General features: G+C 46.2%; 2 protein-coding genes across 2 annotated transcripts; one reads left to right on the plus strand and one right to left on the minus strand.

Annotated features, from left to right (window-relative positions):
* The first annotated feature begins 454 nt into the window (after positions 1-454).
* On the plus strand, positions 455-1,405 carry LOC115499873 (olfactory receptor 10H3-like). The gene has a single exon (XM_030294108.1). It carries the CDS (start codon positions 455-457, stop codon positions 1,403-1,405), a length of 951 nt encoding a protein of 316 aa, XP_030149968.1.
* Positions 1,406-10,496: 9,091 nt separating this feature from the next.
* LOC115499869 (olfactory receptor 10H3-like) lies at positions 10,497-12,001 on the minus strand. Its single transcript, XM_032592511.1, has 2 exons — positions 11,927-12,001; positions 10,497-11,830 (listed from the first exon to the last, which is right to left on the minus strand). Exon 2 carries the CDS (start codon positions 11,704-11,706, stop codon positions 10,699-10,701), a length of 1,008 nt encoding a protein of 335 aa, XP_032448402.1. The 5' UTR covers positions 11,707-11,830; positions 11,927-12,001; the 3' UTR covers positions 10,497-10,698.
* Positions 12,002-16,117: the final 4,116 nt, after the last annotated feature.

Here is a 16,117-nt window from a genome sequence, read left to right on the forward strand (position 1 = left end):
CTTCACTTCCCATCTAATGAACAGCAGAGGCAGTGAGTAACCTTGGCTTCTTCCTGATGCTAAAATAATACATCTATTTCTCCCACTTCGTGTACTATTTGCTAGTTTTGTGCTATGTATTCCCAGTAAGCTAAGAAAGTCCCCATTGACTTCATGTTGAGAAGAAGCTTTTAAAAAGATTTTTAAGGTATATACATCTATCACCATTATGCTGTATATCTAAAATGGTGCAATACTTTATGACAATTATGTATTAATTTTTAAACCATAAATAGTAATGGAACTTTAGCAATCCAGGATTGCAGCTTGAATTCATATAATTATATGATATTTATTTTAGTTTATTCCTGTGACTGATCACATGATAGGTTTTCTGATGCTGAATCAACCTTGTTATTCATGGGATAAATTACGAACCTTCATTCCCTTTCTGATCTCACCAGATGCAGCACCCATGGCTGGTCAGAACTATAGCATGATGACTGAGTTCATCCTCGTGGGCTTCTCCACCTTCCCACAGCATCTCCTGCCCGCTTTCTTCCTGCTGTACCTGCTCATGTACCTGTTCACGCTGCTGGGGAACCTGCTCATCATGGCCACAGTCTGGAGCGAGCGCAGCCTGCACATGCCCATGTACCTCTTCCTGTGCGCCCTGTCCACCTCTGAGATTCTGTTCACCGTTGCCATCACCCCTCGCATGCTGGTTGACATGGTCTTCACCCACCGCACCATCACCTGGGCAGCCTGTGCCAGCCAGATGTTTTTCTCCTTCACGTTCGGCTTCACCCACTCCTTCCTGCTCATGATCATGGGCTACGACCGCTACGTGGCCATCTGCCACCCCCTGAGCTACCATGTGCTCATGAGCAACCGTGGCTGTGCCCGCCTTGTGTCCTGGACCTGGGCTGGTGGCTCAGTCATGGGGATGATGGTGACCCTGATAGTTTTTCACCTCACCTTCTGTGGGTCTAACATGATCCGCCATTTTTTCTGCCATGTGTTTTCCCTTCTAAAGTTGGCCTGTGGGAATGAGAATTCCTCTGTCACCTTGGCTGTGATCCTGGTGTGTGTCTCAGCTCTGATGGGCTGTTTATTCCTCATCGTCCTCTCCTATGTCTTCATCGTGGCCGCCATATTGCAGATCCCCTCTGCTGAAGGCAGGCACAAGACTTTCTCCACATGTGTGTCCCACCTCACGGTGGTCATTGTGCACTACGGCTTTGCCTCCATTATCTACCTCAAGCCCAAGGGCCCCCATTCTATGGACAGTAACACCCTGATGGCCACCACCTATACAGTCTTCACCCCCTTTCTCAGCCCGATCATTTTCAGCCTCAGGAATAAGGAGCTCAAGAATGCTATAAAGAAAAGCATCCAGAGAAAATTCATTCCTCTAAGCTCCTGATGGCCAGTTGGGTGGTGAGGCATATGATTGAAGGACTGAGAATAATGATTGTCTCCAGGGGACAGTTGTAGGAATTCAGTATATGGAAATACTTATTAGGTATTGTTGGATGCATAGGGTTTTGGAGCAGGATAGGTATTAGTTTTTCCCAATTTTTTTTACCTCCCTCGTACATAGGCCCTAGTGATCAGTGTCTCTTCTTCTTGATCCCATGCAATGAACTACTTCCCATTACCTCTAAGAATGTGTTAGCTCTCTATGGGCCAGTGGAGAGCATCACACGGATGTGTCTTGGCACTGATGCACAGGGTTCTTCTCGAATAGACAAGCAAGGGAGGACTTTCTCAAACTTCCCTCACCATAGGAATAAACAAAAGTAAGCATAATAATAAATGCCACCAGCACTGGGGTTTTAGTTATCAGGCACTGTGTCCAGTGTTGTGTAAGTACTATCTTTTAATTATAGCAAATGCACAAAAGAGCATTCACTATTTTATTCTAAGGAGATGGTTACATGTTTATAGTTCCCACCTTCTTTGGAGGTGATAGACCCTAAATGATTCCTAATGTTGAGATGAGTTGAGTGAAGGATGTCAGAATGCAAAGTGGAGAAAGAGAGTTTGAGAGCCAGAGTGACAGAGAGAGAAAGCGGAGAAGATTCAGTGCTTGAGGAAGAACATACAGATTGTTAAAAAGGTGTTGCTCAGGGGCGCCTGGGTGGCGCAGTCGGTTAAGCATCGCGTCCGACTTCAGCCAGGTCACGATCTCGCCGTACGGGAGTTCGAGCCCCGCGTCGGGCTCTGGGCTGATGGCTCAGAGCCTGGAGCCTGTTTCCGATTCTGTGTCTCCCTCTCTCTCTGCCCCTCCCCCGTTCATGCTCTGTCTCTCTCTGTCCCAAAAATAAATAAACGTTGGAAAAAAAAAATTAAAAAAAAAAAAAAAAGGTGTTGCTCTCTGACATCTTAAGGAAATCTTTTTCCCTTTTTTCCCATATTACTTGCAATAAAACATAAATTTCTTATTCCTGTGTTTACTTGAATCTATCTGTGGGATGTGCTGGAGGGCACAGTGCTATCTCAGGATGGGAAAAAGAGAGGTCAAGGGTGTGAGCACCCCCTTTATGCCAAGGGTTTGGGAAACCATGTGTCTGAGCACCCAGGAGGGGGTCTTCCATTGGTATAAATTCTTACTCAAAGCTGTGGCCAGATATTGGAGTGGCAGGCAGAAGGTGTTTTATAATAATAAACCTATGATGGCTGTCACATATGAATGCCTGTTGTTTGCCAAATGCTGTGGGAAGGGGTTCCTATGCATTCACTCTTCTAAGCCTCAAAATAAATTATCCTTTCTCCACATTTAGATATGACCCACATATATCACTAATAACATTTTTGAAATGCAGAAAATGCAAATGTGATAGGTAATTTGTCCCAGGCCACAGTGCCATGAAGGCAGGGAGCAGGAATCAATTACAATGTGCATGTGTGTGCAGTTGGTGATCAGGAACCCTCCTCTCTCAGGTGTCTACAGAGAGAAGTGAGGTCGTGACTGGGAGGAGAAGGCTGTCATTAGAGGGAAGAGACCCCTTTCAGGGAAGGAGGGCAGGTGGAGCCCTAGGCACACACCCGTTTCACACCGCCAGAGGGAAACACGGACTCCAGAGGAGTTCATGAGACACTTTGTCTCATGAACACTGACAACGAGAGCTTGGCAAAACCAGCTACGGCAGTTTTGGGGTTCCATTCATTATTTTGCTCATTATTGGTGTTACTGACGGATGCCCCCACCATTCCTAAGATGTGCTTCTCCAGAGTCTGTGGCTGTGTTCCCTGACCCATCAAGAGAGGGTGTTCAGATGAGGAGGAGGGTGTTGTAGTTTCAGGGCAGAAGATTTATATGCTTTGTTACAGCAGCCCCAGAAACTGACTCCTGAAATGGTATCCTGACATGAAATGTTTTGGGGTTTCATTACAAAATCAGCTGAGTTGCAGGGGGTGAAAAGACAGATTAAGTACTTACACGAAGGGGAAACCACCAGGAATTGATTGGTAGATCTCAAACTCATCTCTTTAGACAGAAAGGTGACACTTTTACCAGGCCCGTTTTTCTTTTTTAAGGTTTTTTTTTTTTTTTGTATTATTCAGGAATCCCCAGAGAAACAGAACCACTAGGATGGATGTGTATACAAAGAGATGTGTATATGTACATAGGTGTATATAACATATATAACCCATGTAACATGTAATAATGTTAGTGTATGTTTTAAATTCATGCTTTGAATAACTTCTTGCTATTTTTTTTAATGTACCATCTCATCACATATATGACGTTTTCCCTGGAACAGTAGTCTTTCAGCTACTAAGCTAATTAAATGCAAGATGTATAATTTAGTTCACAAATTATAATGCCTTTCCTTTGAGGCACTGATTTTTAAAACCGAACAAAAATCTTTGAAATCAGTATCAAAAGGAAAAGCCCATTTGGCACATACTAGAAGTTTATTAAATATTTGTTATTTGACTACGACACTCAACTTACTGAATAAATATTGTTCTGGTGCAACCACAGTATATTATATATTATAGTATGTCATAATTGTGTTGTTCCATTTTATAAAATGTGATATGTCTGCATCCAGCTCTTCCTGTCCCCACACTGAGGGCTTTTTAGTGCCAGGTTACATCAGTGTTATTTTCAGGTCCCGAGATTCAGAGGGGTCCCTTAGCTAGAGATCAGAGTGGATGTGATGAATGGATGAAGGAAGTAGAGAGGATGAGAGAAGGGAGGAATGACTAGAGAGGAAGAAGAGAGGGAGTGGGAGGGAGGGAGGGAGGGAGGGAGGAAGAGAGAGAGAAAGGAAGGGCATTCCCAGGGCCTCAGCGACCTTCTTTGGACATGGAGGAGTTCACATCCGGCTTCCAGTGCTCTGGGGCCAGGTCCCTGGGATCTGCCTCAGGGGAGGGCGCCCTCAGAGGTAACACTCTTGCCCCGCTCACTTCTGGCCCCAGTGCAGCAGCAACCAGGGCATCCAAGGCAGACATTGTGAGAGAGAGGAAGGGGTGGGCTCCCCAAGGGGGTGGGGATAGGAGGTGGGGAGGGGGCACTCGCCTGCAGAGCAGAGATTGCCCTGGACCCCGGGTTGGCATGACTCCACAAGGTGTGTCTGTGTCAGGAGCTGGAGTCTGGCAGCCAGAGGAGGGTGGAGTTGAGAGGGGAGGTCAGCGGGCACAGTGCACCAGCAGACGGGGCGTGAGGCCAGAGCCAGGGCTAGACCACGGCACACAGAGGCCGGCAGTAGGGGCCAGAGATGGTGGCTGAGAGATGAGGTCCAGGAGGAGCTGAGTCTGGTGCCCCGGGATTGCTGGGCCACCCCAGGCCCCTGCTGCCCCCAAATGCTTCTTTCCTGCATGAGAGAGAGACCCCATCCTGACACCCAGCCCAATCGTCCACTTTCCAGGTGGGGTCCTGGGTCCTCCAAGCATTGGCTGACTTGGCTCTGAGATAACACTTGGGGACAACCTTCTGGGGGCTGGGTGAGGGGGCAGAAGCAGTGCTGTGATATGGGGGTGAGCCCTGCCCCAAGGTAAGTATTTGAAGCCTTGTCATCAAATCTCAGTGATATATGTAAATGACAGATTGTGTATCATGGATATATTAGTATGTATCATCGAGATGCATGTGTCAGTGATGCAGATACAAATACACATACCTGTGTGTACCTCTTTTCCAATTTTTCACCAGAGCTGCGGCTTCAGAGCCATCCCCTGTGCTCTGTGGCTGTCAGGTTTGTTTTTTCTATATGCCGTGTAGAGCTTCGTGGCTCACGCCCACCCCATGTTACTTGGCCCTGCCCCCAGGTGAGGGTGGGGGTGTCTCTGACTGCCCCTGACTGTCTGCCATCACAGACAAGGCTGCCATGAATGGCTTGACCACGTCCCCTCACTGAGCTGAGTTTCAGATGGAGATCTAGAAGGGTTTGCGGGACCTTGGGTAAGTGTCCCCTTAATCTGGCCGTGAACCACCAAGTGAGGACGTCTTCAGTCTACTCATCTCACATCTGGGCCAACACAGGGTGGATCCAGATTTCTAGCAAGCGGATGGGGAGCCTGTACCCACTGTGTTCACAGGTTGCTGCTGTTTTATTACTTTTTAATGTTTTTTCATTTATTGAGAGAGAGACAGACAGACAGAGAGAGCGAGCATGAGCAGGGGAGGGGCAGAAAATCCCAAACAGGCTCCACACCATCAGAGCAGAGCCCAATGCGGGGCTCGAACTCACGGACCATGAAATCACGACCTGAGCTGAAACCAAGACAAGGACGCTTACCCTACTGAGCCACCCAGGTGTCCTGAGTGTTGCTGTGGTAAACCGAATTCCTCTCCTTGCTAGTGAGCCGCTCATGTCCTTGTTTGCTGCTGGCCTAGTGCGTTTCCTCAGCTGCAGATCACCTGTGCTCCCCTGTTGCCCACTTTCTATCATGATGCCTGTCCTTTTCCTCATTGGTTTCCTCATTTCTCTTTTTTCTCACTGTGGATTCTAGATATTACTCTCTTGTCAATGGGTTCTTTTCAGCTTGATCGAGGTATACATAATATCAAAGAGCTGCGTATATTTAACGTGTACATTTTGATGACTTTGGACATACGCCTACAATTGTGATACCATCCGCACAATCAAGGTAATAAATGTTATGTACCGCCTCCAAAGATTCCTCATGTCCCCTTCTGTGTGTGTGTGTGTGTGTGTGTTAGTAACTTTAAAGGACATCTACCCTCTTAACAAGTTCTTTTTTATTGAAATCTAGTTGACAAATAAACTTGTGTGAATTTAAGGTGTACAGTGAGTTGAGTTGGTACGTTTATTCATTATAATGCGACCGCCATTGCACTAATAGCTAGCATGTCTATCAGGTCACGTGATCATCATGTCTGTTTTAGTGTTGGGGATAAATAAGATCTCGTCTCTTAGCGAGTTTGATGATGAGAATACAATATTGGCGTCTATGTTCTTAACAAGTGTTTAATTGTGCACTATGGTCTTGTTAACTCTAGCTTGTAGGTTGAGCGGCAGAGCTCAGGAACTTATACAGCAAGTAGCTCTCTGTTCTCTGTCATCTGTAACCTTTATCCATGATGCTCTTTGTTAAAAGGATTCAGAATTTCGATGTAAAAGAATTGATCTTTTTTACTGAAGGTTTGTACTCTTTTTTCTTTTTAAGGAACGTGTTTCCTGTTCTTGGAGCACAAAGATCCTATCACACTTGCTGTCATTAGCTATGTTTTTATCTTTCACAACTATGTTTTCAATCTATCTTGATTCTCTTTTTGGTGGGGTATTGGGAGTCTAGTTTTGGTTTTTGTTTGTAGAGAGAGGTACTTTCCTCAACAGCATCCCCTAAACAATTCACCTTTTTTTCCAAATGATTTGTGGTGTGACCTTAACCATACATGAATGGCTCTGTCTCCGAACTCTGATTTTGGAACCACTGGTCACTGTCTGTCCTTGCACTGATCCCACACTGCTTTGTTTCCAAGATGCTGTCGCGTGTCTACAGAGTGAGTCTCCCCCCACCTCCTGTCATTCTTCATTTCCAGATGGACTCAGTTATTCATGGGTCCTTATTTTTGATAAACATTTTGCAATACGTTTATGCTCTTTCTCAAGAGTCCAACTGGATGTTTTTGAGGGCATTACATTGAATGTATAGGTTAAATTTGGGGAAGAATGAACATCTTTCTGATATTGTCTTTTGCTTTCATCCATTTTGTTAGGTCATCTGTCATGTTTCCTGTCTGTTACAGGTCTCATAGTTCTCCATGAAGCTCCTGTGTGTACTTGTTTAAAGTAATTCCTAGACTGTTGTCAGGTTTTGTGCAACTTTGAATGATACCTTATTTTGTAATGTTTTTTTAAAAATTTTTTTTTTTTTTCAACGTTTTTTTATTTATTTTTGGGACAGAGAGAGACAGAGTATGAACGGGGGAGGGGCAGAGAGAGAGGGAGACACAGAATCGGAAACAGGCTCCAGGCTCCGAGCCATCCGCCCAGAGCCTGACGCGGGGCTCGAACTCGCGGACCGCGAGATCGTGACCTGGCTGAAGTCGGACGCTTAACCGACTGCGCCACCCAGGCGCCCTGTAATGTTTTATTATTAACTAATTTTAAACTTATGAGAAAGCTGCAAAAAGCATACAGAAAACTCTCATCCTCCCCCCAACAACCCCTTTGAATGCCGGGATCTTCCAGAACCAGGACAATGATGAGACCCAGGGCACGAAAGCTGGTATATAACACTGTATAGCAAACAACAGCTCTTACTAGAATTCTTTTGACTCTCCACTAATATCCTTTTTCTATTCCAGGACACAATCCATTTCATGTAGTTGTTATTTCAAGTTTGCATTATCATTCACTTCTAAGTATCTCTTAATGTCCCTTTTAGCCAGATGATTAATGACTAATATGTTACTTTGGCATTGTCAAATGGTTCACCCAATATTTACATTCTAAATACATGGGAATTTTGAGGGGTCCTTTTCTTATTAAAGTCCAGTAGTATTGCCAAATGATCAGATATTTGGGGCTTTGGGTATTGGTACTTGGGAATGTACCTGTATTTCCTTTATGACCTGACAGTGTTTGATGTTTTTCTCTTTTTCTTTCATTTTGTGTTGGTGTAGTGAATACGAGCATATGTGTGTTTGTGTGTATTTGTACAGGATAAATAAACATATATAAGTATATATTAACTTTTGTATATATATACATGTATGTACATGAATGTATATAGAATACATAGTGTATACATTAAATAATGTGACAGAATTAAGTCTTAAAACACCAGTAATTAAAATTATAACGCAGGGTCCCCAATACACAGGAGGGTGAGCATCCCTCCTGAGTCACACGGTCCATGTCGAGCACGGAGACCGTTCGTGCTGTCCTCCAGCTTCTGCTCCGATAGTGTTGGTTGAGGGCACACCGCACCCCAGGCCCTGTGCTGGGGCCCCTGCAGCTACACAGTCAGGTGAGTCCTCAAAACACATCCCAATGAGCAAACCCTGCAGCTGGGCTACTGGGACTCCTTCACCTTTGTTGACTGAATTCCAAGGACACTCAGCACTTCTCAAGAGCCATCTCAACGCCCCAGGTCTTCTCCACAAAGAAGAATGGCCTGAGAATCTGGCTTGAAACTAATTGTAAAGTGAAACCCAATAACATTTGATGTCAAGATGCCATTTCACGAGTCAGTTCCTGGGGCTGCTGTAACAAAGCATATAAATCTTGTGACCTGACTCCACACACATCTATCCTCTTCTATGCTGGAGGCCAGAAGCCGAATCAGGGTCACCAGGTGTGAGTCCAGGTGTGAGCAGGGCTGCATCCTTCGGGGGATCCGGGGAGGGATGTGTCTCCTGCTTTCCCAGCTTCGAGGGCACCACGCATCTCCTGGCTCGTGGTTCCTGCCTCAGCTACTCCAATTCCTCCTTCCGGTGTCACATCCCCTACTGCTCCCTGTCTCTGGTCCCTCCTGCCCCCTTGTATAAGGACACTTGCAATTATAGCAGCCCATCTGGGTGATGAGGGTAATCCCCCTGTCTCAGATCTTAACTGCATCTCATCTGCACACTCCCTCTTGCTGGGTCAGGGAACGCAGCCACAGGCTCTGGAGAAGCACATCCTGTGTGTGGGGGTTGTGGGGGCATCTGTCAGTAACACCGATAATGAGTAAATGATGAATGGAACCCCAAAATTGCCATAGCCGGTTTTGCCAAGCTCTTGTTGTCAGTGTTCATGAGACAAAGTGTCTCATAAACTCCTCTGTAGTCCGTGTTTCCCTCTGGCGGTGTGAAAGGGGTCTGTGCCTAGGGCTCCACCTGCCCTCCTTCCCTGAAAGGGGTCTCTTCCTTCTAATGACAGCTTTCTCCTCCCAGTCATGACCTCACTTCTCTCTGTGGACACCTGAGAGAGGAGGGTTCCTGATCACCAACTGCACACACATGCACATTGTAATCGATTCCTGCTCCCTGCCTTCATGGCACTGTGGCCTGGGACAAATTACCTATCACATTTGCATTTTCTGCATTTCAAAAATGTGATTAGTGATAGATGTGGGTCATATCTAAATGTGGAGAAAGGATAATTTATTTTGAGGCTTAGAAAAGTGAATGCATAGGAAACCCTTCCCACAGCATTTAGCAAGTGACAGGTACTCATATGTGGCAACCATCCTTAGATTAGTATTGTAAAACATCTTCTGACTGCAACTCAAATATCTGACCACAATTTAACTAAGAATTTACACCAATGGAAGCCCCCCCTCCCCCAGATGCTCAGACATATGGTTTCCCAACCCCAGCATGGGAGTCAGACAGACCTAAAGTTGCATGTGACCCCTTCCTTCACGTGTTGTGTGACTTCTACCAACAATTCTTTTCTGCATAAAGGGGTACCTACACCCTTGACCTCTCTTTGTTCTATCTTCAGATAGCACTATGCCTTCCAACAAATACCCCAGATAGATTCAAGTAACCACAGCAATGAGAACATGATGTTTATGGAAAGTAATGTGGGGAAAAAGGAAGAAGACTTTCCATAAGCTGTCAGAAAGCAACTTCCTGTAAACACACTTTACGTTATTACCCAAACACTGAACCCTTTCCTCCACCCACTCTCTACCCCTCCCTCCCTCTCTCACTTCACTTCGGACTCTGATATTCTTCACTCTACTCAGATCAACATAGTAACCTCCTTAGGATCTATTCCTTCCAAAGACAGTGAAGAATCATTAACGTTCAACCATTCCCTTAGAAACAAATAGTTAATGTTATTTTGTGCATTTGTTATAATTAAAAGATAATATATACAATACTGGACACAGTTCCTGCTTAGAAAAGCCCCAATTCTGGCAGCACTAGTTTTTCCTATTTTTGTTTATCCTTATGTTGGTGAAGGAGAAATTCCTTTCTTGCATGTGCATTCAATAAGAACCATGGGCATCAGTGCCCAGACACATCCATGTGATGCTCCCCACTAGCCCAAAGGTAGAGAACACAACATAGACAGAATATAGGAAGGAGTTCATCACATGGGGTCAAGAGCAAGAGGTGATGATCACTACAGACTATGGAAGACAGGGTCAAACAAATTGGAGAAAAACAAATACCCAGCAGGTATCCATAATCTATCAATGTGTGTCTTTTCACATACATGAATCCTTACAAAAGCTCTATGGAGACAGACCTCGTTATCCCCAGGCATGCTATCATATTTCCTCACCACCAACTGGCCTTCAGGAGCTTAAGGGACTGAATTTTCTCTGGAAGCTTTTCTTTATGGCGTTCTTGAGCTCCTTATTCCTGAGGCTGAAAATGATCGGGCTGAGAAAGGGGGTGAAGACTGTATAGGTGGTGGCCATCAGGGTGTTACTGTCCATAGAATGGGGGCCCTTGGGCTTGAGGTAGATAATGGAGGCAAAGCCGTAGTGCACAATGACCACCGTGAGGTGGGACACACATGTGGAGAAGGTCTTGTGCCTGCCCTCAGCAGAGGGGATCCGCAATATGGCGGCCACGATGAAGACATAGGAAAGGACGATGAGGAATAAACAGCCCATCAGAGCTGAGACACACACCAGGATCACAGCCAAGGTGACAGAGGATGTCTCCTTCCCACAGGCCAACTTTAGAAGGGAAAGCACGTGGCAGACAAAATGGTGGATCACATTAGACCCACAGAAGGTGAGGTGAAAAACTATCAGGGTCAACATCATTCCCATGACTGAGCCACCAGCCCAGGACAAGGACACAAGGCGGGCACAGCCACGGGGGCTCATGAGCACATTGTAGCGCAGGGGGTGGCAGATGGCCACGTAGCGGTCGTAGCCCATGATCATGAGCAGGAAGGAGTGGGTGAAGCCGAATGTGAAGGAGAAAAACATCTGGCTGGCACAGGCCGTCCAAGTGATGGTGCGGTGGGTGGAGAGCATGTCAACCAGCATGCGAGGGGTGACAGCAACAGTGAACAGAATCTCAGAGGTGGACAGGGCGCACAGGAAGAGGTACATGGGCGTGTGCAGGCTGCGCTCACTCCAGACTGTGGCCATGATGAGCAGGTTCCCCAGCAGCGTGAACAGGTACATGAGCAGGTACAGCAAGAAGAAGGTGGGCAGAAGATGCCTTGGGAAGTTAGAGAATCCCACGAGGATGAACTCAGTCACCATGCTATAGTTCTGACCAGCCATGGGTGCTACATCTGGTGAGATCAGAAGGGGAATGAAGGTGACCAGCATGACAATCATGAGTCTATACAACAATATATGAAATGGGGAGACTACAGACGCAGTATGTTAGGATTGGGAAAGTGACCCGGATACTCACCGGTTCTGCTGTTCTTTAGCACGGAACTGAAAGTCATGAGCGGTGCTATAAATAAGAACAAGAAAGAAGGTATGTACGGATGGGAAGGAAAGAGACATGCTCCTTCACCCAGAAAAAGTAAAGAATGAAGACATAAGGTACCACAGCAATAGAGAGCACAGTCTGCAGAAGACAAGATCGGCTCGCAACACTCAGTATTTCTCACAGAATTACTCCAGCAGTAATCATTCAAAGTATAAGCTTTAAGCAAAACTAAGATAACATTCCCAACGGTGACACAAACTGTAAAGACACGACTCGCCAACATTGTGGTCTGGTGATTTCTTAACACTCAAGAAAATGTGAGACTCTGATGGGTTCCTGTTTGGGTGCAGTACAACTCTCCGTTCTCACCATATTAGAAGTTAACACTGAGATTGTCTGAAAATATGTAGTATGGATACATTCATGGGACACCTGAAGGCTCAGTCGGTTAATGGTCTGACCCTTGATTTCTGCCCAGGTCATGATCTCACAGTCGTGAGATCAAGCTCCATGTTGGCATCAAAACTGAGCATTGAGTCTGCTTACGATATCCTGTCTCTCTCTCTACCCACTCCCCACTTGCACATGTTCTCTCTCTTCTCCCTAGAAAAAAAGAAGGAAGGAAGGAAGGAAAGAGGGAAGGAAGAAGGAAGGGCGGTAGGGAGGGAAGGTGGGAGAGAGGAAAGAAAGAAAGCTCAACCTGTTCAAACTGTAATATAAGTCAAACTGTCAATATAAGTAACATGTTTTTAAGAAAGTAAGTACATTTACAAAATTAACATTTAGTGAGAAGAGTGGCTTTAAAAAACATTTTAACAAATTTGGATTGGAGACCAACTGATGCTCATTCTGCTTCTTCATTCAGCCTGTGGCAACATGTTGTTTTAGTCGAGCATATGATGAAAATACATCCTCACCTTCATTGGAAAAGTAAGCACCTGATGGTCCCCCAGAAAGTGTCTCCGGGACCCCAGGGTCCTCATATCACACTTTGACAACTTCTGTTATACGATATCTAGGAACTAATCAAACACAAGCAATACCTCCAGATTCAGAAATGTTAACCATTAGTAAAAATGTCGATGGCTATCTGAATACACGAAGGACAATCCACTCTCTCGGGTGGATGAGCGAATATGGTAATGATTACATCGTCAGTATACCTGAATGTTCGGCTACAGTGAATCAAACGTACATTTGATAAAAGTTTCCTTAAGTTCCTTCTGGAAAATAAAGTCAGTGCAAAACCATACCAGTCTTCCAAAAAAATGGGTTAACCAGGAGAGAAATGCCCTGGCAGGTGTGGAGACCCATGATAGACCTCATACACATCGTTGTCATTTTCAAGTGTGACTCTGGAGCAGCCACAGACACCGATCAAGTCAGCTACATACCTCAGAAAGTACCCCAGCGTGATTCAAAACTTGATACAGGTGGGAGCCCAAATCCAAGAGAAAAGATGGATGGTTTAGGAGTCCGTGGTGGGAAAACTGGCCCTTTTATGAAGCAAAGCAAATCTGAATTTCTGCCTAAGGTCATACACACAGGTGGAATCCAGGTGGATTCAAGACTTAAATATGAAACACAATGCCCTGAAGGTAATAGGAGAAGGTGTCAGAAAATACTTCTGTTGATGTAAGAGTGGAGAAGGACTTCTTAAACAAACTTCAGAAGCACAAACATGAGGTGGTTTTGAAAGACATGAAAACATCAGCACGATGGGTTTCTATTCAACAAGATATCCTGGATCCAGTCAATGGGAGATGGAAAGGTGAGAAAACTCATTTTCATTGTACAAAAAAGGACCAGGGAATATAATCTAGATTTAACAAGAGACCGATTACGTGTACAAGAGCAGAAAACTTGATACAGAAATGAGCAAGGGATAAAACAGAATTTAGCAAAGGTATGAGGAGATAGCTCACAGACGGTGTAGTAAGAGCCAATAAAAACATACTAATAAGAAAAAAGAGAGAGAGGGACAGAGAGACAAAGGAAGGGAAACACAATGGAAATTCAGTGTATATCTACTCAATGCCCCAAGTTAGAAACTCCCCGGTGTTGATCAGTTTTCAAGAGAACACAACCCTCATGTACAGCCTGTGAGAGCGCAGAATAGTGGAAATGAGGAGTGCACGCACTCTGTGCCCCAGCACATGTGCTCCTGAACATCTATCGCGATTGCTCAAAGGCATTTACAGGGGAGCATGTCAGAGGGTGTTTCTGTAGCATTGCTTTTACTGGGGAACTGGAAAGCCTGCTTGTCCATTCTTTGGAAGGGGGCAGGACCCGTGGGCTGGATGCAAACCCTGCAGCCCCAGCCAGGAGTTCGGTGCACACACACCAGCATAAATGAACCCGTAAAATGTGTTGAATGAATGAAGCAAAAAGCAGACGAATGCTCCAGCATAATAACATTTCGGCATATTAAAAATAGAGCAGATGACACTATTCTGTAGGATGCTGTAATGGTGGATACATGCCATTATACATCAGAACGTGCAACACAGACAGTGAACCCTAATGTATCCTCCACCTATACCCCTCACTGCTCTGGGCTATTCCTCTGTTCCCACTCCACTCTGACTTCCAGAGACAATTGTCTGAAATATACCCAAGGTGTGCAGACATCAGAGCCAGGGTTCAAGCCCCGGTTTTTGCTGTGTGTATCTGAGAAAGAACTTTCCAGTTTGGAGCCTCCTCTCCCCAACTGAAATATGGGAGTAGGCAGAGAACTATCTTTAGAAGAACCATGAAGATTCACTGAAAGGGCTCTATGTTTACCTAATATGGGTGGTTATCCCTGACGCTGATGTCTTCTCTGTTCTCCAAACTGCTTTCCTGTCATCAGTCTGTACCAGATGCACCAGTTGGTCCCATTCCAAACTCATAGTTTCTGACCTCAATGGGGTCTTTAGGACCTCTGGTAAATTGGCAACACAGTTTGACAAGTGGCTGGTCCAACCTCTGCCTCCTCGCCTGGCCACTGCCTCACCCTACAGTCTGCCTTCCCACCTGCCACTTGGAGTGGCTGCAGTTCGCCGGGCTGGGCTCCCCCATCTCCTCCGACAGGTGCAGGAGAGAGTTCGTCTACTTTGGTCTCACAGAGGTTGGCTCACCCACAGGTGCTGAGCTCATGTCACACACCTGAACCAGGAGTGAATCCAGCTCAACCTCTCTGCCTCCCCTCAAGAATCACCTCCAGGTTAGCAAAGGCCACCTTCAGGCAACTCAGGACACAACGGCCAAGGCAAGATACATACCTGACGCAAGGTTTCTGAACCTCAGTACATGTGGGATTTGGTGTCAGATCATTCTCTGGGGTGGTGGCTGTCCTGTGCATTATATAATGTTTAACAGGATCTCTGGTCTCAACCCATCAGATGTCAGTAGCATCCCCACCAATCATGAGTCACAACAATCAAAAATGTCTCCAGACATGCCCACATGTCTCCTGTGGCGCCCAACTACCCTGGGCTGAGGACCACTGGCCTAGAAGCTTCTAGGGCCCTGGGCTGGGTAAGAACCCAGGACCCATAACAGCACCTGAGAAGACCACAGGCAAGGGTAAGAGCCTGTTTTATGACCCGTCTACCAGGCCCTGCTCCCATACCCTGTCTGGGTCTTGCTCCCGACAACTGTTTGAATATTGCCACCTACCCTGTCCCTCCTGGACCCCCTTGTGCTGGGCTGCCTCTTCCAGGAAGTAGCCAGCAGGGCAGGGAAGAAGACGCTCTCCTGTGTTATTCTATCAGCAGCACACAGGGGCAGGTGTGGGGCCAGACCTCTGGGCTCCTGGAACTGATGCTGTGTGCTTTATCCCTGCTGCAGCTTCCCAGCACGCTGCTCCCTAGAGCATCCCTGGAACACCAATCTGGAGTGCTGTCCTCAGGGTCTGGAGAGGTCAGAAGGATCATCAGAGGGCCTCTGGGACCTGCAGCCTCTACTCCTTCCTCCAACTCTCCAACACAACTCCCTGCTGTCTCTGCCCAGAGAGTCCCAGTCCCTGCTGAGAACTAGTAGCTCCCAGTCTTGGGGGAGACAGGACTGGAGTAAATGCCTTCAACCCCTTAGGGTCAGGGCAGTCAGAGGGGAGGAAGGAGCTGGAGCAGCCCAGAGTGGGAATCCAGGGCTCTGCCCTGGGGTCAAGGCAGCTGGAGGGCTTCCCACAATGAGGGTAATTTAGAGCTGGGTCATAGGGAGCGATTTCTCCTTGTCAGTAGAAGTGCTCACTGTCTCCTGGACACACTGGATTTCCCCACCTCGCCTCATGGTCAAGTTCGACCCTATCCCTGTTGTCCTGGTGAT

The sequence above is a fragment of the Lynx canadensis genome, chromosome A2, assembly GCF_007474595.2.
Source record: "Lynx canadensis isolate LIC74 chromosome A2, mLynCan4.pri.v2, whole genome shotgun sequence".
In the NCBI taxonomy this organism is placed as follows: domain Eukaryota; kingdom Metazoa; phylum Chordata; class Mammalia; order Carnivora; family Felidae; genus Lynx; species Lynx canadensis.

Coding starts and splice junctions, on each gene's coding strand:
- LOC115499869 (XM_032592511.1), bottom strand. CDS start 11,706: ATGATTGTCATGCTGGTCACCTTCATTCCCCTTCTGATCTCACCAGAT.
- LOC115499873 (XM_030294108.1), top strand. CDS start 455: ATGGCTGGTCAGAACTATAGCATGATGACTGAGTTCATCCTCGTGGGC.